General features: G+C 44.7%; 1 protein-coding gene and 1 long non-coding RNA gene across 9 annotated transcripts; one reads left to right on the top strand and one right to left on the bottom strand.

Annotated features, from left to right (window-relative positions):
• On the top strand, nt 1-20892 carry Ccr6 (C-C motif chemokine receptor 6). Of its 5 annotated transcripts, none has more exons than XM_023563597.2 (4): nt 2-470; nt 8929-9036; nt 18994-19107; nt 19206-20892. In XM_023563597.2, exons 3-4 carry the CDS (start codon nt 19099-19101, stop codon nt 20325-20327), a joined length of 1131 nt encoding a protein of 376 aa, XP_023419365.1. In that variant the 5' UTR covers nt 2-470; nt 8929-9036; nt 18994-19098; the 3' UTR covers nt 20328-20892. The 5 variants fall into 5 exon arrangements, with proteins under 5 accessions (XP_013004319.1, XP_023419365.1, XP_063089144.1 ...); XM_063233073.1 differs by lacking the exon at nt 2-470 and adding an exon at nt 5362-7752; XM_013148865.2 differs by lacking the exon at nt 8929-9036 and having other exon boundaries at nt 1-470.
• On the bottom strand, nt 10154-25021 carry LOC134472109 (uncharacterized). 4 transcript variants are annotated; one of them, XR_010041966.1, is made up of 4 exons: nt 24935-25021; nt 22913-23097; nt 12638-12775; nt 10154-11056 (listed from the first exon to the last, which is right to left on the bottom strand). It is a non-coding gene; the product is annotated as an uncharacterized LOC134472109 (long non-coding RNA). The 4 variants fall into 4 exon arrangements; XR_010041967.1 differs by lacking the exons at nt 22913-23097; nt 24935-25021 and adding an exon at nt 19297-19404; XR_010041964.1 differs by lacking the exons at nt 22913-23097; nt 24935-25021 and adding an exon at nt 16677-18998.
• Between the last annotated feature and the right edge of the window lie 383 nt (nt 25022-25404).

Genomic DNA, 25404 nt, shown 5'->3' with positions numbered 1-25404 from the left:
TGGAGCTTTACAAAGAACTTTACGATCATTCTAATTAGTTTGCCATTTCCAAGAAGAATCAAGAAATATTCCACAGACTAATAATTCTGAAACAAAAAAAGTTGCATCTAAAATTGAAATTACAATGTGACCTAGTTGCATAAGCTTGCCTTCCTCCCCCCACCTTGCTTGTTACCTTTACATGATGTACAGTGTGTGCAGGAGGGATAGAACTTGTGGTGAGGCCGCTCACCACACCAGCACCCCCCGGGGGGAGGGGGGGGCAAAGATGAGCAAACAGCAGCCTGAGAAGGGGCTGTGCTGTAGAGGGAGGCCGTCAGGAGGACAGGCACTGCTCGGTGGTGCCACTTCTGTGTGGTCCAGTCCACGCAAGGAGGGTCTGTGCCTTCACCCTGATGACAGGAATCTGAAATTTAAGAGAAAAATTCCGTGGCCTCTGTGGAGAAGAGCAGAAATCTGCTTCTTTACAGGTAAGTTTTTTTGTTTTGTCTTGAAGTTTAGTCTTCACCTGATGACAAGAATTAGAAGACTTCAAGAATCTAAAATTTAAGAGAAAAATTCTATGGGCTTTGCTTTGTGAAGTACAGGAGAAATCTACTTCTTTATAGGTAAACTTTTGTTTTATATTGTGTCTCTGTTGTCTTTATAAATTGTATGCTTTGAGGTAAAAGAATTTTGCAGAAGTTTTTATTTTGGGCTCTACGTAGACTGAATGAACATTTATTTATTTACATTCCTTTGGTCATGGAGAGAGAGGAAAAACTGCTCACTTAAAGTGAGTCTGTTGTATGCCTGGCATTATTCCAGAGGCTTTGTGGAAGTCATTTTATGTAATTCAGATGACAATACTATTTTAAAGGTTTAAAGAGACGAAGTCACTATCTCAGTGTGTGGCAGTGGAGGAAACTGAGTCCATACTGTTCAAATTCCAGAGTCTGTCTGGAGGACTCTTTCTCTTCCTAACCTATATAGACATTGATTGTGAGCTTTAGCACACTTGAAACCAGCCTTTGCTAAGAACTCTGGAAACATTTGAAAAGAATCTAATGGAAAGTATAGCCATCTTTCAAGAAGAAACCATCTCTCCAAGCTGTAAGTAGAGGTAAAAACCTACAAATGAAAACCAAACATTGGCATTCTTCTCATTCTGGGGCTGCAGCTGGGCAGCAGAACCAGGCACTGGGTGGTCAGTGAACACAGAACAGAGTGCAGCCGTGGGTAGACAGAGAGAAGAGCTAGAGAGGGCTCACAAACAGGCTGAGGAGTGTGAGATGGATGAGTCCAGTGCCAGCTGCATATGATAGACAAATCTATCAGAGGATACGAATGAACCAACCCACTTACGGGTCTGCTCTAAAGAATGCCCGATGCTGCTGTATTTCATCAGAAGATATTGTCTTAACACCATCTTCCAAGTGAAAGTGACAAATGTAAGGAAGCAGTTTCACTCTTGGGGATTAACGTGTTTATGTTACTCCGTTGATAAGATGATAGCAGAGGCATTTGCTTTAATCTTGCATGATGTCTTCTGAGCCTTCACTTGCCTGGAGATCTCCTATCTATAATATCTTCCCCTAAAGTAAGCTGAGAAAGAGGAAATGAGCAGAAAAGAGACTGAATTTAAGTAGAGACCACAAACCCATACCGTAGGTCCTGCATTCCTCTCTCAGGGGACACTCTCAGGTGCACCTTTGGATGCACTGACTTCTATTTTGGGCACAGTTCTCATAAAAAGGGCTGTCTGGTTTCCCAGCACAGAGCTTTTAGAAGCAGAAGGTTAGAAGTGGCAGTGTCAGCTACTGTGGTCAGACATGGCAGAAGTAATGAGGCACAGTAGACCTAAGGCTGCCGTCAGAGGTTCCCCCAGACACAGTGAGAATGGATCCACATGGCCTCTGCATAGGATAGCAAGTAGCCCGAGGCTCTGAAGGCTGCAACAAGGAAGGTGATGCTTTGCCACCCACGAAAAGAGCAAACATCCACATGGTGGCCAAGAAAGACTGTCAGGGCGGCTGGACCCTGGGATTTTCCTAGGTGACCTGGAATCACACCACAGGTCAGAGCACCACTTCCACTCATCAAGTCTCACATTTAAAAGTGTTTAAAATGATCAGCGTCTGTTGAAAGTTAATTTGAACAGGCTTCCCTGAGCACCAAAGTGTGTCACGGCTGTGTCACTACATACACTGCACCAAGCCTATGGGGCGTTATCCAGAGTGAGGGAGAGGGTGGTGAGGCACAGATTTCAAAATCATTTTTCATTAGTGTACATTAGCAAGACTCATAGTTACATTCATTTTGGAAGATTGATACATGTATATTGCACATCTTGATCATTTTCAATCCCCCCTTTACTCTCTTCCCTCCTCCTGATCTTCCTCTTCATCTCCTACAAGTCTATGTTTTTGTTTCTATCTCTAGAAATAAAAAGGGGCAGTTCAGGGACCTGAGCAGAGCTGTGCTGATGGGGACAAGTGCTAGCCGGGACCAGGGTGGGGCCAGCTGTTCATGACCCTGGGATGGGAAAAATCTCATTGCAACATGCTGTTAGGTAGGAGTTTTCTATGTCTCTTGAGGAGGCTTCTGTGGCAACCTCTGTATTTTCCTGCTGGGTTTGAAGATCCTGCTTCACCAGTTAGCTGTATACTGAGCAGAACTTCTGGCCCCTTCCTTCCTGGGTGTAGTCTTCCAGGCAGCACTGCAGCCCTGGAGACAAGGGATGAGCCCTGCAGGTGTTCACCCCCACCCACAGGCCTGCTGCTCAGCACTCGCCTTTTGACATCACGGAGAGGTACTTTGAGGCTGGGCAGCTCAGATAGTCTTCCTGTAGGTGTTGACACCACACCCAAAATCAGCACAGCAACACAGCCATTCACATTAGGTGGGGACCACCAAGGTGTGGTATAAACTTTACTCCATGGCACAGAGGCAAGGCACCTTTCTAACCAGCTGACTCTGTGACAAGAGATGAAACTAGCCAGTCTCTCTCTGTCATTACCACTACTTACACCATCCTTTTTCATTTCTGTAGCAGCTTTAAAGTCAGCGTGCCCTTTCCTATCAGACAGAGACGAGTCAGTGTATCCGAGTCACTGAGCCAGGCCATGTTACCCTGGAAACCCCAGGCCTTCTATTTGACTGCCTTTCTGATTAGGAACTGAGATGATGATGTCCTCACAGATTCAAGGGAAGGACTTTAGACACAACTTATATGTGTACTCATCCAACATCAGAATCAGTCACTTGGAGGTCCCAACATAAAGGGAGTATATGACTTGTAGATTTCTTTCTATTAGATGAACAGACATTTTGGCAAAACTAAAAATCACTGTCTTGTGTGAGTAATTTAAGGAATATGCAATTAGTCATTTGGGGTCTTTTTGTTAGTGTGAGTCTTTCCGGAATCTGTAAGGTAACCTGACCTTATTACACAGTCCCGCCCACACCCAGGGCTGAACCCTGGTTGCAAGGCATCCTCCAGGTGGCTCACTTCATGTGAAGGCCAGCAAAGCAGAGGCCATGTGGGCAGCTTACAGTGTGCCCTGTTGTCTTGATTTGGCAGAATAAGTGAAGCGGCCTCCATCACTCTCTGAGCTAACCTGTCATTCTGGCATAACTGATCATGTCCTCATGGGATCATGATAAAGTCAGCCTGAGGACAGCTGGTCCCACTGGAACCAGAATGATCTCATCAGCTCTGGGTCTCCAGCGGCTCCACTTCCCTGTATCTGGCGAGTCCTGAGTCCAGCTATGCATCATCCTTTCCACCACATCCTGACTCTGACCTGAGGGGACGCGCACGGCCCCATTCTGGGAACTGATAGGGAAGAGGCTACAGCGCAAGAGCACTGCGGGGTGAGGGGACCCGGGGTGTCACACACCGCTGCTTATCCTGGCTTGAGTATGCGCAACTTGATGACAGTCACAGTCACTGCTCATTGTGCAGAAAACTCGCCTCATTATTAAACAGTGAAAAGCGTGAAGACATGATTATAAGCTACGTTTCTTATATTCCTACCTCCCTCTGAATCACCATTATAACTTATGTAGTAAAGTTGTCCCCACGGTGTGTTCAGGGCATGATTTGTTATCATTTTTATCATTATTTATACATCTTGGTGAGAACACAGCAGTGTTCAGGATGTTATAGTCAGAGACATGTTAATTCAAGACCTCAAAGAACACTTTCCCAAAGGGCTGTGATCTCAGTTTGAAACTCCCTATTCTCCTGCTTCAATCCTAAGGAGAACAATGGTGAAGGGAACCCATTTTCAGGACAGTAACCATGACAAAGTGGGACCACAGCTGGCATCCTGTGCCAGCTGTCTCCTTTTCTTCAGTGTCCTTGCTTCCTGGAGGACTGCCTTCATCAAACACCCATTCTGAGTTTATCTCAAAGGCAGAGTGAACGGTAGCAATTAGACATATGGTTCAGTGTCTGCCCTTAGTCCTAACTCTGCAGGCTCTTCAGATACTCTTCTCTAGAACAACCCTGCATGTTTGCTTCTTGTCTGTCTCTGTTCCTGATTTCTAGGTGTCCTACTGCTTCCCTTAATCAGCCCACATCCTGGATCCCGCTTGGTTAGAGCCTTCCTGCGCATCCTCATCCTCTTTTCTGTTCCTACATAATAATCATAATAAATACCAGGTTGCTACTGCACAGCGACACTGTGTGAGAGGCACTCTATGTGCCTCTGATTCACAGGTCCGTTGTTTACAAATCTCCAGTCCATGTTCTATCCAACTGGAGATCAACACGCAGAGATTAATTTGAAAAAAATAACAAATTCATGGCTGATAAGAATCTAAAACTATGTCAAGAATGGCCTTGAAGTGGGCATGGTGGCACATACCTATAATCCTAGTACTTGAGAGGCAGAGGCAGGAGGATTGCTGTCAGTTTGAGGCCAGCCTGGGCTACATAGTAAATTCAAGGCCATCCTGAATGATATAGCGAGACTGTCTCAAAAAAACAAAAACAAAACAGAACACTGCCCCCAAATCATCAGTCCACCGACTTGGACTTCCTCCCATTTTGCATATGTTAAGTGAAACTCCTCTTTAGCTCAGAAAGTTGAAGTTGTATTGTATTGCTTGTTTGTCAGATATTTATTTTTACCTTGAGTTTCTCTAAGTATACACTTTTCTTCTATGTAGAAAAAAGTTAGAAACTTACAGATAAGTTCCTCGTCCTGCTTTCCTTGTTTCAGTCTGAGTGGGGAATACAGCATTGTTTTTGACCCTCCCTCCTCTAGCTCCTTATACTGATTTTTCAAAATGTTTCCCAAACATCACTTCATCTTCAAGCTTCTCCTGGAAAGATATAAACATCAGGGTTAAACAAGGTTCTGAGCCCTAGCTGTTCACAGTACTAGGCAAGTAGAATTACCTTTATGTTTCCAAGTTTCTGTTTTCTTGTGCATGATCTGATGATGGCTGTGAAAGTCCCAGTGCCATTAAGGCCTGGGTGACAATTAATGAAAAGTGAGTGGGCACTGGCTGAGTCCTTGGCACAAGAGTGCCTGCTTCCTGCGCCCTCCTTACCTGTCCCTCTGATCTGCTACCAGACCCCGCAGTGTGGATATCTACACCTTCACATTGTCACCCAGGTTCCAGTCTTTGTCCCATCTTTCTCTGCTCGGCTCCTGGGCTCTCGTTTGGTCCACCTTAGTGCCTCTTGCCCTCCTGTGCTCTGTTCCTGGTGTGTGTTCCTGAGCAGGCTGATTTATCCTCCCTGCTCAGCTCCAGCCCTTCCCTTATAGGCCTGCTACAGGCCTTCATAGAACCTCTTGGCTATAAGCACTTAACATTCTCTAGGCCAATGTGGCAAACATAGGGTACACGCACTGCTGCAGGCAGGCAAAGCCCTCTGTGCAGGCATACAAGCCAAGTGGCCCCAGAATCAAGCACTGGGTAACAGTTGATTGTTCTAAACTGAAATGTAGGTGTTCAGGTTTAATTGCAGTGATGGTGCCCTTCAGTAAGTAAGTAGGTTTTGGGCTGCAGTTTAGGCGCTCAACCCCTAAAAGGTGCACTATTACTGTTTTAGGAGTTTTTCCTCTACAGTTGATCACACATGTCCCCAACTCACTGCATGTCTTTTGGGAAGTCCTGCGTCTGTGCCCTGACTCTCCTGCTGTGTGTACTCTTTAAGGACACAGTGAGGCACAGTTGCCAGTGTCTGAGGTATATGTTGCATGTGCCGTTAGGACAGATAAGGGAGATGAGCTGATGCCCTCACTCCACTACAGTGGGGGACAGCTTTTAGTTTAAGGCCAAACTTACCAGAGCTGTAGCATTTGCAGTGAACATAAAGGATATACAACTTGAAGTCTTTGTAAATTCCAAAATGTGAATGCTAGTACAGCTTGTAACTCTTTCTATAAAATGGATTTTTGTTCCTAATGGGGGAATTTATTGAAGTCTTTATTTTTATATGGAGGACAATGTGCAGGTCCAAACTCCATGGCACACTCAGAGCACCACAGGGCTTAGCATCTGTCTTTCCAATTTGCTGGCGTCCAGCAAAGGCACTGTTTAGATCCCCCTCCCTCATCCCCTGTTCTAGCTCCCAGCTTTCTTGGAGGGGATTTGTGCTTATTTTATTAGATAAATGAAGTAGACTTTTATTTTGCATTCTATTTAGTACTCTTTATTATTTCCAAAGTTTGGAGTGTCTGGCGAGCAGCAGAGAACTTAGCCAGCTACTTTGGATCCTGGTGGCAACACACTGGCTCTCTCATGGCTGTGGTTGACCAGTCAGCAGAGGAGTTCTTGTGGAGGTAGCTATGGGCTAAGTTTTCCCAAAGTCAGACCCAGCTGGATGACCCTCACACACTGACAAATGAGGCAACCACTGGCTGTCATCTCAGGCAAAGAACACATTGGATATCACAGAGGCCAAGTGGCCACAGCCTAGCCTTATCTGCAGAGGCACAAATCGAAGGCCCAGGACTCTGGTTGGAAGATTTCAAAGGCTGGGTGCAGATCCTCAGTGGTTCCCTCCCCTGTCAGCAACAGAGAGAGGCATTCACTCTTGAGCTCCTCCCCACCTGCCTGCAGCCTGGGCATGGGGCCTTGTTTCCAAGGAGGGAAGCGAGATGAGATCTCACAATCCTGTCCCCTCAGTCCTGCGTATCTGCCTGGGAGTGCTTTGCACAATGGTCCACATGTCTGTTTAGCATAATCTTGGCCCAGGCGGGCCATTTCAAGGGCTAGAAATCTACTAGGCTCTCATTCATGCTAAAGGAGGATGTGAAAGGAGGAGGTGAGAGGAAGTATTTGGTCAAAAATGAGCTGGAGAATATTGAAGTACACATCTCTAAACACCCGCGAGGGCTTTGCTTTCTCTCTGGGTGTCTGGGCAGTTCTGCTAGCTTTTCTGCTTCCTGCAAAGAATAGACGCTTATACTAGAGGAAGGAGGAGAAGGAATAAAGAAGGAGGAAAGTGCTCCCGGCTCTATTCTGCATCTAGGGACAACTGGGGCTCCTCTTACATGAAAGAGGACAAGCCACCCAGAGCCCAGGAAACTGCAGGCCCAGTCAGAGAATCATGAAGCAGAACTCAGGAAGAAGAGACTTCTGTTCAGATGGAAGACAGAGACATCTACTGTAGTTCCCTGTGACCCTGTGACCACCGGGTCTGCAGAAGATTAGACCAGTGAAAGAATTCAGGAGAGCAGCTGATGGGCCCAAGCAGAGTTCGGTGGGAAGAGAAAGAAATTCTGGAAAGTGACCTGGGGTTCAGAAACGGTAAGATCCCTCTGCAGCTGGCTAAGTCCCAGCGCAGCTGGCACATGGTAGCTGTGCTGCTACAGCTGATTTGTGGGCTGCGCCCGGCAGGTCCAAGTAGGGTTGGGACAAGAGCCCTGGGTGGTGGAGACCCATGCACAGCTGGGTGGAGAAAGCAGACCAGGTGCTTCAAGGGGAAGAGCTTCCGCAGTGAAGCTCTCTGCACTTCCTGCGGCTCAGTTTAGGGCAGCGCAGGGTGAACAATGTCACTGTTCTACAGCTCCCCCACACCACCCCACTCTCTGTGATTGCTTATATCTAAAATGAGTTTTCTGTGAATTCTCATCCATTACTTTCCTCCATCTGTCTAATGACTCAGTGGTCCCAGCCTTTACCTCTTTACCTGCTGTGTCACAGAGGCCAGATGTCTAGACAGGTAGGGACTTAAGCCTCTGATCCTACTGCACAGCACTACGGGGGACATTTGTGGGATATGGCTCTCCTCCAGCTCCGTCCCACTGCTTCGCTTGCATTCTCTGCCCTATTCCTCATGAGTCACTGTGGGGGATTTCCTAGGGGGAGCTGTGGTCTGGGAGGAGTCCATGTTGCTCCTCTGTTTGCATAGCTTGAGATGAGGGGGGGCATCCCAAGACCTGCCCATGCCTGCCAGGCACCCAGAACATTCCCACAGCCTCCCAGTTAGCTCACAGTAACACTTATTCCCAGGAGTATTTATTTGACTACCAACTGTGTGTATGTGCCTGTGTGTGTTTATACTGAGGACTGAACCCAGGGCCTTTGCACTAAACCTCTTTCCTCCTTCTTTTTCATTTTTAGTTTTGAGACAGGGTCCTAAGTTAGTAAGTTGCTCAGACTGGTTTCAAACTTGTGATATTCCTGCCTTAATTTCCTGAAGAGCTAGGATTCCAGGATTATACCATCATCCCTGGCTTAAGGTTCTCTTTTTTGAGAAGTTGCTCTGCTGGGTTCTTCCTCTGCACCCATTTTACCATTGCTTTGTCTTTGATGCCTAGAGTCACATGATTGTTTTGCATGGATTTTTTTTTATACCCTTTGGGATATATATGGTTAACCATGTGTAGTTGGGCAGATAGGTGTTGCTTTTAAATAGGAAGTGGTAATTCAGCAACTTTCTCCTGGCAATTCTAGTGTCTCACTGCTCTTGAATGTTGTCAGTTCCATCTCGTTGACAGAGCGGTCCTCACAGTGATGATGTGGGGGACCAGACAACCACCTAGGGGAGTGTAGCTGGACAGTCCACTTGGGATCAGCGCATTTCCTGAGGTGAGCATGCCTACCCCACACTCTACCTCCATAACTTTGTGAGACTCTTCGATCCTCCAGCCTACAACAGGGATGCTGAGTGGAATAGTTCCTCTGGGATGCGGCACAGTGGCCCTGCTCCCATGGCACACCCAGAACTTTCCAGTTTCCTACCATTTTTTTTCCCTTTCTTCCTTTTTTTTTTTTTTTTTTTGTCTTTCTGAGACAGGTCTCACTATGCAGTTCAGGCTTGTCTTGAATTCACTTTGTAGCCCAGGCTGGCCTTGAATTAAGCCTACTATTCTTGTGGTTTAGGAGAAGACCCTTGCCCATCCAAGGGCACTGCTTTTGTTTTTGCTGCCAATTCTACAACCAGGGCCATGGACTGGGCCCCACTTCCTCACATAGGGAGAAACTATGAGATGTCAGGCTGTGCTGAAGAAAAATGCAATTTTTTTTCTTTTGCACTGCTGGGGATGGAACCCAGGGCCTTATGCATGCTAGGCAGGCACGCATGCTTAGCTGCACCCTCAGCCCTAGAAATACAATTTTTCTATTTGATCAAGTACACAAGATGAAGATTAAGCTAAGCAATGTTTTGAGAGCAGAGGGTGACTGTGGAGTGGTGGGGAGCTTTGGTATCCTGAGGCTGGGTGGGCAGCAGCTTGTCTGAGAGTTATTTCAGAGGACCAATGGGTTGGAAAACTTTGTGAGAGTCAGTATTACCCATGCAAAGCCTTGGTAAGAGCTGCAGGTGCCACAGCCATTAAAACTGAAGGCCACCGAAGAATGCCTTATGATAGTGAGTCTGACTTGGTCACCACCAATACCAAGCAGCAGCAGGGAACACACTGCTGAGACCAGCTCAGTGGCCAAGAAGCATAATAGCATAAATATGTGCTTAAGGTGCTCAAAAATATAATGTCTTCAGATAAATAAGAACACATAAAAGTGAGCAAAAACCCAAAAAGCGACCAAACCAAATCAAAAAATATATATAAACCAGTAAACAATAATTGGAAAAAACCTTCTGGCTTCCTAACCACCCTTACTGAAAAGCAGAAGGAAGCTGGCCTAGAGTTTCAGCTCCACTGATGTTTATAAAGAAGTATAAAAACCAGTGCACCCACAGTTCAAATAAATTTAGAACATACATTTATTGAATCATTTTAATAAAAGAAATTCTGATATTTATAGGCTTTAAAATACATATATAATTTAAGATCTTGTGGGAATTTTACAGCACTTCACTAGCACCTGATAAGGCAGAATAAATCACATGGTGAGTAAGAGACAATGATGAAAAGTAGACAGGATGCATTCTTCCCATCTATGAAATGGGTATGCCATTGTGAAGTTAAAAGGTAATAGATATAAATTAGTGATCTTAGTGCCCAGTATATGATTTATACTTAAATTACAGCATATGTACATGCATATATACATACACACAAGATCACACATAAATATACCTATGTACACACACATGTGAATATACATGAGAATACAACTACACATATGCACACCCATATAAACAGCCACATATGTACACTTTCATATATAAATACTCACACATACACACACAAATGTGAAGTCATATACATACATACTCTTATTTAGTTTTTGCTCCTTGTCTTGTATGGTTATCTCTTTTTTAAAGGATGCTCTTAAAGTCTCACTTAATGTTTTAAACTGTTAAGCTTGACACTAAATGTTTTCAAATTGAAATTTCAGCATGATTTCTTTACTAATAATATTCTGATAAATATGCCCGATGTTTTTCTTGCGTTGCATCTTCTTGCGCAGGTTGGTGCTTGTTCAGAGGCAAGCAGTGGGCACTGGCTTCTTGCCAGCCCTTCTCCCTTGTGGGTGGCTTTCTCCCAGTCTTGGACATTTCCTCCCCCATTTCTCTGTTGCACCAACCCCTTTAACAGGTTTCTTACACCAGTTGATGCCATGAGTCCTGGTCCTGTTCACTGTTTACACTTGCAGGACTCAAAAGGTCCTGTAGTAAATAGACTTGGGAGACGCTGAGTTACACCTGCAGGACACCAAAAGCCATTGACAAATGAACTGCACCATGACAGCAAAAAGAAGCAGGTAGTTATTGGCATTTTGCAAAATTATGTAACCACAAACCCTCATCCTGCCTTCATCCCTCCCTCTTTTTGTCCTATGAAGACTGTCTCTGGGAACTCACATTTAAATGTGACTCTCTTCTAACAATCTAGTCATTTGAGTTTCCTATGATGTGTTAGTTCCCAAACATAGTCACAGAGCTTTGGCTAGTCAAAACATATCTGTAAAATCTATAGATCTTACCCAACACTTGACATTACTAATAACCCCGAAGACATAGCACGTATGCCGCATATAGTCCCAGCGTGGCAGGGACAGTTTTCCTAAAAATGTGCGTGGTTGCAGACTGATAGGAAGCCCTGTGTACAGGGTGTGCGAACATTGCCCTCAAGGCTCCTACTTTGCACCCACTTCTTATGTCATCCAGAGAGAAGATGTCCATGTGACTACTTCCCATCTCCTGGAGTCTGTACTCCAGTAGTCCCCGAAACCCAGATGTGCATGCAGGAAGTAGTCTAGCCGTGTGGGGGTATTCTGCTGAAAAGCACATTTTCTTCAGTCGAGTCCCCAAGCTTTGTTGCACTAGTTGATGCAATTAGCATGCGGCAGGGAGGCCTGGTCCTGCTCACAGTTCCTGCACGCACATCTTGGGAGGGAGGCTTGCAGCCCTCAGCTAACTCTCTGTTCTGCAGTGTGCCCTGTCCAGTGGTGGATGGAGGTCTGGGCCACCCCACAGCATACCATCCTTGGTAAATCATCCAGTCATGTTTTCTACTATGCCAAAATGTGTTCACATCATCTCTTCTCACTGGGCACCTTTCTATTTTTTTTTTTTTTTTGTGGGGGAGGGAACAGAAGCCCAGACCTCTTACAAACAACAACCATGGAAGCACTGGTGATCTCCTTCCCACCTGACCTCTCATTTTCTAGGATAAGCCACTCCCTTGTACTTGCTTGTGGTCAAGGTTGCTACACATCCACAGATCCAATAGTCATGTCCTCGATGGCACAACTCAAAATTACTATGAAACCTTAACTGAGGTTCTGGGACAATTGCTTATCTCATTCAAAGAGCCTGGTAGTTTTAGTAACGTGGTCTAGAAATGAATGTACATTTATTTTAACAAAGTGCATTAAGTGAGCACTGTGTGAGTTCCTATTGCTGCCATGAAGACAGAAGCTTATACTGTCTTGCACTTCTGTAAGTCAGAGGTCTGACATAGGTGTCGTCAGGCTAAAAATCAAAGCGATGGTATCACTGATCTTTCTGGGTTTCTGAAGGGGGGTGTTTCCTGGTGCAAGCGGGGCATACTTCCTGCAGCTGTAGGACTGAAATCCCTATTTTCAGGTCAGCTGTTGGCTGAGGGCCTTTCCCATCACTCCGCTGTGGCTTCTATTCTGCTATTGGCTCCTACAGCAGGAAATCGAATCCCACTCAGGTTTTGGGGTCCCCTCTCCTTCCACCTCCAGGGTGAAAGATGCTCTACTTCTAAGGATTCTTGTGACTACACTAGGCCACCTAGGCATGCCAGGATAATCATACCTGCAAAGTCCCTTTTGCTGTGTAAGGTGATGTGTTCACAGGTCCCATTGATTAGCGCAAGGACATCGTTAAGGCTGTGATTCTGGTGACCGTAGGCGCTGAATCAGGTGTATTAGCTTTGAGCATCTCTTCTTAAGTCTGAAAGTGAAAGGTGAAGAGGTGGAGAAATGCCTGGATGAAAGTGAAGCTAGATAGTTGTTTAGTTGAGTGGATGGCTGTGCCCACCAGGTATTTGATTCAGTGCTGACTTTTTGCCCATCGATTCTGTCACCCAGTATATTGTGTTTTTGGCTTCTCATCATCTTCAGACCTTGGCTCCATTTGTTTGTCTCCATCACTGACAGAAACAAAATGAGCAGCATGCTGAGAGGCTGAGATCAGCATGATATCAGAAGGGTCTATAACAAGCTGCCCCTTAACGGGTACCATGTGGACAGTCATCCAAATGAGCAAACAATCTTATGTACAACTAGCAAACTATCTCATTGACCTGGCACCAAGATTATATAGTTGACTTTCCCCATTATTTATAAGTTTCAGGTTGAGTCAGAGATTTTTAATGTCTGCCACACTTCCTCCTCTGCAGTCTGGAGATCATGACAACCATGGTTTGGGTACCAGTCTGCCCATGGATCATTGGTAAACTCATGCTGACTCCAGACTCGTGGCTCCCTTGACAGGCTCTTGTGATTCTTTCATGATGAACATCAGCACCCTGCTGGGATGGATAACAACTGTTACCCCTCAATTAGAGGCACTCATCTCTGTTTCTGTAAGCCAGCCACAGCACTTCTTCCTCATCTCCATCCTCCTGGAGTCCACAGGCATCGCTCACTGGGCAACCTGGGTTCAAAGTTCTATGACTGCTCTTGAGATGTTATTTCAGAGTAGAGACAAGCAAAGCAGGAGTTGAGAAATTCTACCTTCATAAAACTCATCAGTGAAGCATAGGCTTGTGGCAAATGAAACACTTAAGGATATTTTAGATTATGAGTGCCATGTAATCTAAATATGCAATGCATAGTGTGGTTTCATGAGACCCTAGTGAGTTGGAAAGGCTGCAAGTCCAGTGAGAGGTGGATTACCAGGTGAGCATGACAGAGAGCCACTGAACCAAAAACTATGACACTTAAAGCAGCCGTGTGCCAGACAAGAAGGCTTTAAATTGCAAAGCCAAATGACATTTTAAGAATCAGTTAGGCATCTGTTTTTTATATCTGACCGAATGACATCAAAATAAGAGCTGATGATAAGAAAGAGAACATGTGAGAAAGAAAGTGAACAGTCTCAAGTCAAGATAGAGCCAGACGACTTGATTGGGTGGCTGCTGCTATTGAATCAATGCTTCACCAAGAAATGGGCCAAAGACCGAACACCCTTCCTTACATCTCTCATTTACCACTGATGGATACCAGTATATTTTGCTTGCAGTTCATTAAAGCACAGAAATATCTATTCAAAAACTTCTAAATAATTTTGTCATCAAAATTTTAGTTCTTATAACAGAAAATCCACACTTTATTTTTCCAAAGAGCTGATAAATCCTGCTCAAGGCTGAGTGATGGAGCAACGTGTCTAGTACTCTGTATATACTATAGAGACGCAGATGTCAGTCTACTACCATAAAATCTCCTTCCAACAAGGCACTCTGCTTTTTGGTGGTGAACACAGTAGTCTGAATTATTTCACACTGAATCATTTCCAGGTCCTGCGGGAGCCTGGCATATACGTAAACACCACAGCAATTTGTTATCAAGAACACTGATTCTTAACCTCAACAGGATTCAGTTCGTCATTACATCTACATGATTTTAACCAATGGTTTCATCCTGTTATCTAAAGAGATATGGAATTTAAAAAATTTAACCTCCATTGCAATATATAATATTTTCTGAAATCGTATTTAACTGAGGTCAACACATGTTTACAAAATGTCTTGTGAGGACAGACCCAGGAGTGGGAACAAACATGAGCCTCTAGATCAAGAATACGCCAGGAAAGCCCATGTTTATCACATGGGGTGACACCAGCAAGACAGTGAGAGGTGTGGGAGAGCAGTTCGCTCTTGGGAGGAGGTCAGCACCAGGGAAGGCTCGGTAGCTGGTCACTGTTGGTAGGGCATTGGGAAGGGGCCCAGCATGGAGAGGCACTGCTGACAGAGAGGGAGAAGTGTGGCTTTGATCTTGTCCTGTTTGGAAGGCAGTGCCTTAATTTCCTTTGATCTACTCTTATTCCTGACTGGAATGGCAGGATGAGTGCCCTGCGTGTTTGAGTGTATATGTTTTCATGTTTCTTGGGTAAAATATGTAGAAGTCAGTTTGTGGTTCCTGTGGTAAGTATGTGTCTCACTTTATAGGGAACTAACACACTTTTCTCAAAATGGCAGTGTGTTTCCTCATTCCCACCACCGAACAGGAGAGCTAAGATTGCTTTACATATTCATTTACATTTCTTGTTTGCCTGTCTAATTTTAGCCACTCTTGGGTGTGAAATAATATCTCCTATTCTTTTTAATTTGCATTTCCCTAATGCCCAGTGATGTTAAACATCATTTTTTATGTGTAATTTTATCTATATATTTTTGTTGATGAACTATCTGTTTAGGTTTTTTTCTGTTTTTAACGAGATATTTATCATCTTAGATATTAAGAATTCTTTGCACATTTGGATACAGCCTACTAGCACCTATTTGACTTGATAAATTTTATTTTCCAATTCTATGATTTTTTCCTATTTCCTCAAGTGTCTTTCAAAGAGCAGAAATTTTAAATTCTGATCAAGCATCATTTATCATTTTTTAACAATTTTTTTGCAATTTATATAAGAGAACTCTTCTTTCTGTAATTACAAAGACTTTCTCTTGTGTTTTCTTTTAGATATTTGGTCTAGCTTTGGCATTTACTATAATCTATTTGAGTTAATTTTTACATATGGTGTGAGGCAAGGGCAAGGATCAACCTTTGGATATGAAAATTCTGTTGTGCCTGCACCACTTTAGGGTGTTCTTCCTGCACCAGCCGCTTTGGCACCTTATTAAAGGCACTCGACCCTTGGCATGTGGTCTCTTCCTGCGCCCATCCCTCCCCGCATGAGTCCCCCTGGCCTTCTGCACCACATCACCACGGCCATCAAGCTTCCCTTCCACGTCCAGAGGTCTCCAATTGAGTCTCTTTCTCAAGATATATTTAGATATCTGAAGTCCCTTGAATTTCTATATAATTTTTAGAATTAATTTGTCAATTTCTATATAAAAAAACTGCCATTTTTATTTTTCTTTATCTTGTATCTATAGATCAATTTGGGGAGAACTAGCACCTGAATATCAAATGATTTCACCCCCAACATTTTATCTCTTTTAGTTTCTTTCAATAATTTTTTATAATTTTCAGCACATAAATCTTATTTTAAATTTTGTTGGCTATATCTTTAAGTATTTCATTTCACATTTTTGGATGGCCTTCTATGCATCTGCAGTCTATCATCATCTATATTTTAACCTAATGTTGTTGCTAGAGAATAGAATTATAGTCATTTTATGCATATGACAATGTCTAATCAGATTTTAATCCCAATCAGTACATTTCTCATTTTACATATTATGTATTCTTTTCTAAGAAGCTTTACTTGGTCCATTCATTTTCTCACTATGTTTATGCTTTCTTCAAGGTTTTCTAATATATGCACTGCAGTTATAGTGGTGATTCAAAACATTTTTCTCTTAATTATAGTATCTCTGTCCGTTTTCTGTTTTTTCCTGTAGACATGGGTCAGTTTCCTGTTTCTACCAATGTTCAGACATTTCTGGTTGGTTGCTTGATTTATTTTTTTTTAAGTTTTTATTTTGTTTGTTTTGTCTTTTGAGACAGGGTTGCACCATGTAGTTCAGGCTGTCCTTGAACTCACTACGTAACCCAGGCCAGATTCAAACATGGAACAACACTGTTTCAGCCTCCCAAGTGCTGGGATTATAGGTATACGCCATCATACCCTGCTAGTTGCCTGATATTATGAATTTTAAATTTATGTAAATTTTACTCACGTGAATTTATTTCTTTACATAGTTTTGGGCTTGTTGGTGACCACAGTTATTTTCCTGGAATCTGCTGAATCCTTTGAGACTTTCTTACAAGCTTCTGCTCTGTGCAGACCACATTCAGGGCAGAACTGTGCCAGCCCATGCTCCTATGGTGCAGCTTCTGTGAGTTAGGAGTGAAAAATCACTGCTGCCCCAGGGTGGGAGCTGCCGCAGCCGGAGAGCTGGGACCTCTGCTCGATGCTTTTTGGAATTCTCCCTCCAGCCTTCCTCATTTCCTCTTGAGGATAAGCTTGGGCTGCTCTCCTAACTTCTTGGATGTGGCTCCTTTCTCACCTTAGCTCGGGGAGACTGCATTCTCTTTGGGGCCCCTCAGCCCGCTCTGTAGTATGCTGGGGACTAAAGAGCTCATCATCTCTCACATCACTTGTTCTACAGGCCTGAGATCCCTATCACCTGAGATCTGAAAGCTGGCACTGCACCTTGACTGTTGTAATGTAGCGGGGTGCAGTGGGGCCCGGCCGGTCCACAGTGCCTGGAGGCTGTGTGCTTATAATAGTGCTTCAATGCCATGTCTAATCTGATAATCTCACTGATGCAAATGCCTTCTCTGGGCTCTGCTTCTGCATGCTCTAAAGCACTCTAATCTGTCACCTGCAGGCACCTGCAAAGTGCTGAGATGACTCTATAGCTTTCTCCAGTCATGCCCAAGGCAGGGGCTAAAAGGCAGTAAAGACTCAGTCTCCAACATGTGACTGTAGGTATTCATGAAGAAACAGAGTCGCTAAACCCAAGATAAGAACAAGCATCTGTGAGAAAGGTGTTCAGAATGTCATTCAGGGTGAGCTATCCTACTCTGACTTCCTTCCTGCGTGTGGGTATAGGACTGGTGGGGCGCAGTGTGGTGGTGTGGCAGCGCCCCACCTGTCCTTGAGGCTGTGCTTCTGGTCTCACTCCGCCTAACATCATCAGGCCCCCACAGCCAAAGTGAGTAGCTGGAAAGCAACTTAACACAGTGGTCAAGAGTTACAGGTCACATATGGAGAGGGGAAAGCAGGATGATAAATAGCAAAAACAGGAGAGTGAGTCAGAGTAGCAAAGATATTTTCCTTTAACTTATTTTTCCTTGTTGGGAATTCCTTCCTTTCTTTTCTTTCTTTCTTTCTTTCTTTTTTTCTTTCTTTCTTTCTTTTCTGGAAAAGGAAACAGGACCAAGAGATGGAGGGAGGGGAAAGGGAGAGAAGGAGAGGGAGACTGAAAAAAAGGAATTAAGGTGTGTTACATATATGTAGCAACTTCCACAAGAATATAATGATTATATACTGCAAAGACGTACTAACAAAAATAAAGGGAATGGTAGATTTCAAAATCCTTCACGTTCAGATCCTCTTCATGCTGCAATTTTACCCTTTAGCTGGCTTCATCCCCACTGACATCCTCAGCACATCACATACTTTGAGATTGAGTAAACACCCAGTTGGTTCCTCCAAGCTGGTGGTGCCCCTGTCTCACAAACACCCCTTGCTCACCACCTCAGCTCCTCTGCTTGGGCTGCAGTAGGTGTCCTCACTGGGAGATCTATTGCTCACAGGCCATCTGCCCTCAGGGACATCCTCCTCCCACAAGCTTTCCTATCGACCAATCTCAGGCTCCTTCCCTGCACCCTGTCTCTGACAGTGGCAATCCACCTTACCCAGCACATCAGCACTTGTTGACTGGAACAGTTGAGCCTGTTAAGTAACATCTCACACCTGCCCACTCAGTCCCAGGCCAAAGGACTTATGGCATCTTGACCCGGATCCCACACTCACCTGTGACCTCCCATGGCACTCTAACATCAAGAGTGAAAAAATCACTGAACTATGTCCAGGACTATGAATTTCAATTCCTGTGCACATCCACATTTCTCTAGGTTTTGTAGAATCTCTCTGTATGTAATTAAATTAAGTTTTTCATGAAGACTTTTTTTTACAGGTCAAAACCTGTGGTTTTTTTAGTATGACCCTTCTTTTAAGCCAGAGGTCAAAGATTGGTAAAACACTACCGGTGGCTAACCACATATGGTCAGCCTCATTCATTCATGCAGTGTGTAATCTGCTCCCAAGCTCCCAAGGCAGATTGAAGCTGCTGTGACAGACACCATATGTCTGTGCAACTTACAATATCTGCTGTCTGGCCTTTTGCAGAAGAGACTGCTACACCTGTCCTAAATGGGTATTGTTATGTAACGGCGTGGGCTCTGCACTGTGCTCCACTGGGATAGAGTTACTGTGGTTCACTTCTCCAGCTGTCCTAACCTCAGCACATTTGTCTTTCTTCCTAGCTAACTCCCAGCTCTCCTGTCATTGCTGCTGGTGAGCTGGCACAGGGAACCATCCATTCCTTTTCTCTACCAGGCCTGCATCTTTAGCTCAGAGCAAGGATCACCATGGGTGAGGTGAGCCCATTTTATTTTTTATAGGAAGTATAATTTCAGTTACTGCTGGCTACTTGAATATTGTACTATGGCTAGCTATATCTTTGTTTACTTCCCAGGAATCAGCAAATTCCAACAATAGCATCTATTTCGTGGAGTACTCTGACTCAGTTAGTACTGTGTACTATACACCTGATGAGGATGACTTACTGTGCTCCATGGAGGACGTCAGGCAATTCTCCAGGAAGTTCGTGCCGATCGCATACTCCTTGATCTGTGTGTTTGGCCTCCTGGGTAATATTCTTGTGGTGATCACCTTTGCCTTTTATAAAAAGGCCAAGTCTATGACAGACGTTTATCTCTTGAACATGGCCATAGCAGATATACTTTTTGTCCTTACTCTGCCATTCTGGGCGGTGAGTCATGCCACTGGTGAATGGACTTTCAGCAATGCATTGTGCAAACTGATGAAAGGTATCTACGCTGTCAACTTCAACTGTGGTATGCTGCTCTTGGCCTGTATCAGCATGGACCGGTATATTGCCATTGTACAGGCAACCAAATCTTTCTGGTTCCGGTCCAGGACTCTGGCACACAGCAGAATAATCTGCCTTGCAGTGTGGGTGTTGTCACTGATCATCTCCAGCCCAACATTTGTCTTTAACCAGAAATATAATATACAAGGCAGTGTTGCCCATGTCTGTGAGCCCAGGTACAACAGAGACTCAGACCCTATCATGTGGAAGCTTCTGGTGCTGGGGCTGCAGCTGCTGTTTGGATTCTTTATCCCCCTGGTGTTTATGGTTTTCTGCTACACGTTCATTGTCAAGACCTTAGTGCAGGCTCAGAATTCTAAAAGGCACAGAGCCATCCGTGTGGTGATAGCGGTGGTGCTTGTTTTCTTGGCTTGCCAGATACCTCATAATATTCTCCTTCTGATGACTGCTGCGAACCTGGGCAAAATGGATCGATCCTGCAGGAGTGAAAAGCTCATGGGATACACCAAAAATGTCACGGAAGTCCTGGCCTTCCTCCACTGCTGCCTCAACCCCGTGCTCTACGCGTTTATCGGTCAAAGGTTCAGAAACTACTTCCTGAAGATCATGAAGGATATGTGGTGTGTGAGAAGAAAGCACAAGGCGCTGAGCTTCCCCTGTGCCAGGCTGAATTCAGAAGCATTCGTTTCCAGGCAGACTAGTGAGATCGTGGACAATGACAATGCGTCATCTTTCACTATGTGATGAGGACATGCAAGTCAAATGTCCTTAACGGCTCTGTGAAACTTGCTAATTGAAGAATAACACACACACACCCACACACACACACACACACACCCCTTCATGGCCAAATACACAAATGTGGAAATCAGACAAAATGTGACTCTCAGATCATGACTTCTTGTGCCCCAGCCATGCAAATCTCTGTATGGGGTGGTGGGAGGTGGGGGGGGGGGGTCTGAAAAAAGCTTTCCCTAAATCTGCTTGAGAAGAAACATTTGTGGTTCTGGAAGCTCATAGGGCTGCCTTCCCACAAAACAGGTTGTGGGAAATGCTAAATTAAAGTGAATTGTTAATGTATGTAAAAATTTTTAGAAATATTTGTGATGTGGTCATACTACAAAATCCCCTGGTTATAGGAAGAGATGGTATAATTGAAAGACGGAAAGAAAGAAAGAAAGAAAGAAAGAAAGAAAGAAAGAAAGAAAGAAAGAGAAAGAAAGAAAGAAAGAAAGAAAGAAAGAAAGGAAGAAAGAGAAAGAAAGAAAGAAAGAAAGAAAGAAAGAAAGAAAGAATACCTAGAAGTGATCCTGTAACTTATATTAGGCAAATATGTTACATATTTTGCTATCAAAGCGTTTACTGCTGCTAATTGTAAGCAACAGTAATTGTCCTCTCATTTCCTTTTGATATACTCAGCTCGCACCGGGTTGTCAGAAGTCAGAGAAGCTTCAGTGTCCTCCCATTGGAAAAGCAGTGTGGGGTCAGGTGTCAGTGACAACTGATCTCAGGGTCAGGGCAGCTCCATTTTTAACAGGCGGCCAGGCTTCCTCTTCTCTCGCTGTGACTGGAATCTCCTCTGAAGGCCCCCAAGGCAGGGCTCCTAGAACACAGGCTGTGCTCAGTCCTGTTTCCAGCTGTGCTTCCCAACTTTAGCAGAGTTTTCAGCATACAAAAGGGGGCTTAGCAGGTGTTCAATGCATCACAATGAAATTGGAGCTTATTATGCAGTTTGAAGTGCTACATTTAGAAAAAATAAATAAACTGATTGTTTTCTTTAAAAGCAGAAGGAAACTTTACTGAGACAATGTAGAAAAATTTTTCTTCTGTTCCTATGCTGGGCCTGAAGAAGGATATATGGCTGGTGATTCTGTTTACAAGCTTCAGATTAACTAGTGTGCAGCTGGAAGTGTATCCATCTCCAAGATGGATTTTAATGTGATTTAACCCACAGTCTGAGGCTGGCAATGGCATCCAATTGAACAATTCTCATCAATTTTGAACTCTAGATTTTAAAGTACTATGTAAATACATGAATATAAGTGGAAAATATCAAGCTGAATTACAAAAATGCAAACATACACTAGAAAAGTACTGACATGAATTGGAAAAATACTGACATGTTTAACTCTGACAAATGTGGTATTTGAAACTTGATATGGTTCTTGTAAGTTTTAACTTTTTATAAAGTGCAGAATGATGTCTTACAATACAAAGTCTATATTTTAAAGCATTGTTTTGGCTTTGCAAAATAAAACTGTGCTTATGTGAAGCAAGACTCATTTTCTGTCTTCAGAGTTTAGCCCGAGGAACCCACTGCCTAGACAGTGTGGTACTTGGGGTGGTTTGTGTCCTTTAATCTGTTAGTGTTCAGTTCTATGAGTTAAAGCAGAGGAGTGCAGTCAATGCTCTGGTGATGGACAGGATCTGCAAAGCTGAGACTGATGTCTGATCGCAGGTACGGAAATGCCTTGCTTGCTTGGCATCACTGGGAATAAGCTTTTCTCTATAAATGAGATTTCTAGACAAATGAAGCCAGCTTCTTTAAACAATAGCCCTCAAGCACTGCAGCTATGTGTACAAGCATGTTTCTTAAATGTTCTGTAAGTTGTACTTCTTGAACCAGCTGGTTATATCACATTGTTTTCCTTGTTGTCTTGGGCCTTGGAAAGGCTCGTGGTGGTCCCTTCATGCTCGGGCACGGGCGCTGGATCCCTGGAGTGGATGGGTTGCACTAAAACCTGGCCGAGTGGCTTTCAGTCACTCCCTAATGAGCCTCAGGCCTTCCTCCAGGTGCAGAGCATCTCCTCTTTGTGAGCCTCTGTTTCCTCCTCTGCCCACATTCAGTACTCTGCCTCCTGCAAACCTCATACCACAGCTGAGTTGAGAGTCGGTCAGTGACCCCTGTCAGAGCTGTGTACTGTCAAGACAATGAGTTAGGTCTTACAGGGTTTTGTTAATTAAACAATAACACATTGATATATTTATCACAAATGCATAGTGTATAAGTGTGCATGTATGTGTTTATATGTAATCACATCCATTTGTGCTGACCAGAACACAGTTTTTCCTCAGTCCTGTTACAGAGAAGTTGAAATGATTTCAATCAATTATTTCTGGGTAAGTGAGATTTTACTTCATATAAATTATAGCAGAGGTGAAAGCTTGGGCATTTGAGTATCACTTTGTAAGTCAAACATTGACTTGTTTCTGAGGACAGACAGAATCAATTTTAAATCATTTTAAAACACCTGTTCTATATGAATGCAAATACACACTTACAGTGTACTACTAGCCTGTTAGCTAGCCAGAGGTGCCATCACACATACCATCGACTGGGCTGTTGAGACAGAGAGTTGTTTCCTCTGGTCCTGGAGGCTGGAGGTCGGAGGGCAGGGTGTCAAGAGCAGGTTTTCCCTGAGGTTTGCAGATGATGCATCCTCTCTGAGTCCCCACATGACTTTTTCTCTGTGAGCATGACTTCTTACAAGGACACCAGTCACAATGGACCTCACTAAAAGCATCATTAATACACTTTAAGATTTAACACATCTTTGGAACCCTATGTTCAATATAGCACTTTCAGAGATATGAAGGGTTGGACTTTAACATAAGAATTTTGGGAGACAAACCAGCCTGTACAAATGATCTTCTGCAGACAGAACAATTTTGCATATAAAAGTTAATTTTAAGCATGTAAAAATTCAGTTCTATATAGTTTCCTTCTTTCTTATAGGTTGTATTTCAAGTATTCATCTCATTCAGTTTCTTAGGTGCACAAGCCTCCCCTCCCCCAAGATAACAAAGGTGGTCACTTGGGAGACCTTTTCTAGCTGACAGTCATGGAGTGTGACGCCCAGCGCCTTCTCTGAAGGTCTCCAAGCTCAGACTCCTGAGGTCAGCTCTTCCCTGACCCTGCCTGGAGAGGAGGGGTTGCCTGACTGCTTCTCTCTCTTCCCTCTACATCTCCTGCAGGAATATAGAATTTCCTCACCCCCCGGGTTGCTTTCATCTTCAATGTGGCCATGTCTCTTTCCTTCCAGGGACCTTAGTTATGGCAGTAGAGAGCAGGTGAGATGGTGCTGGGTGGCCAAGACGCTCCCTGCCCAGCCCTCTGTATGGAAAGGGCAGTCTCAGCCTGTGAGGTTGTCTACCATCCTAATCCAACCCCTAGAGCCTCTGTGCCCCTTGGGGAGTGGTGACATCCATGCATCCAGACTGGATCTGCATGTCCACGGGGTGGAGGGGAGGAGGGGTGGCGCATGACTGGTGGATTCTAACTTCCATCGTCACTCGCAGGAACTCAGGTGCCTGATGTCTCTGTGTTCACTGCCATGCAATGGAGCTGTGCAGGCAGGGGTGAGTGCGGCCCTGCCCAGCCAAGATTGCAGAGCTCAGAGAGATTCCTTATTTCTGGATCTGACATGTACTCTAATACAATTCTCTGCTGCACGAGGGAAATCCATGTGCATGTTAACAACCAGCAAGACCTGGATCTTTCCAAGACCTTGGTTTGTTTCTCTTTCCAGTGAGAGTCCCTATAGACGGTCCAGGATGGCTGGCGGAGTGCTGTCCCCCCACCTGGAGACTTTCCTATCTTTGTAAAAGCAAAACCTGAATGTTGCATAAATCACTGTGCTCCCAGGCTCGCCTCCACATAATAATGAGGTTATGGAGTCACCCTAATACTGTGTGAGATGGGGGAGATGCTGGGAAAACGTTTGAGAAAAGATAGGAACCCCACCTCTACCCTCACATGCGTGCTGCTCTTTCTGAAAGCAGGACCTGGGGGATAGAGGCGACTTGCAGACCAGTTTGGCTACCCAGCACGCCCTGTGCCCCACCGGCTGTGCCCACTGGTCTCTCCTCCCTCATCCCTTCCTCTCTGATGGCTCTCTCCAAGTGCACCCAGCAGTATGCTTAGGATTAGTGGAGACGTTTCAACAAGAAAATCTCGTTTTTCTGCCTTGCTTTGAAAGATGAACTGGAATCTTGGATTTAAGATGACACCTTTGTGCACTTTTCTGACCTTGTAAGCTGGCGCAGTCTTCGTGCAGGTCCGCAGTCCTGTGGCCCTTCCCAGGTTAGGCCCAGGAGCGCCCGGCCTCAGCCCGCCCACGCGCTGCTGCCCTCTGGCGGCAGGAACCAACACTGCAGAGAGCCTTCCCCGGTATGGCTCAGGGAGCAAGTTTAAGCGCTTATTTTGATAAGCAAATATATTACATTTATAGAACTTTTTAGAGCCTTATAAACTGAATAGCCGAACCAGTCTTAGAGTGAAAACCTTCTCACCTTTCCCCTGGCCAGAAACTCCTACCCCAGGAAGAACTGCAATCCTTGTGTGCGCTTACCCCGTGTGTTCATCATTCCACTGTCCAGGCCATCCTCCGCACATGTCTGCACCGAGCCCATCTTGCACGTGTGAAGAGGACACCTCACAGGGCATCCCCCCACCCCCACCCCCTGCTCAGCCCACCATGCAGAGAACGCACCAAAGGGCTCTCCCTTCTTCCTCTCCCTCTTCCACGTACTTGGAAACTCCAAGTCCAGACCACGCGTCAGGGCTCCTCTCCTCCCACTCCTCTGTGGCTCACATCCTCTATGCTAAACCACCAGGCAGGGCCTCCCCGCTTATCTGCTCAGTCTCCTGCTGCTCAGTTCCGCTCCGCTCACGCTGGGCTGCTGCGATTTGTTGTCACTTACCCAAGGAGAAGAGAGCCACCAGATGGCAGCTGTGCAACTGCTATCGCCATCTGGAATCCTGGTGTTCAAGGTCCTCTGGTCCCTGTGAAGCAGGAGATTTTGCCTGGTCCTGGGCTCC

This window comes from Cavia porcellus, unplaced genomic scaffold (genome assembly GCF_034190915.1).
Source record: "Cavia porcellus strain 051 isolate PalLab524CR breed Dunkin Hartley unplaced genomic scaffold, mCavPor4.1 scaffold_22, whole genome shotgun sequence".
Classification (NCBI taxonomy): domain Eukaryota; kingdom Metazoa; phylum Chordata; class Mammalia; order Rodentia; family Caviidae; genus Cavia; species Cavia porcellus.
The sequence above is the reverse complement of the archived record's forward strand: the minus strand, read 5'-3'. Positions and strand labels throughout refer to the sequence as shown.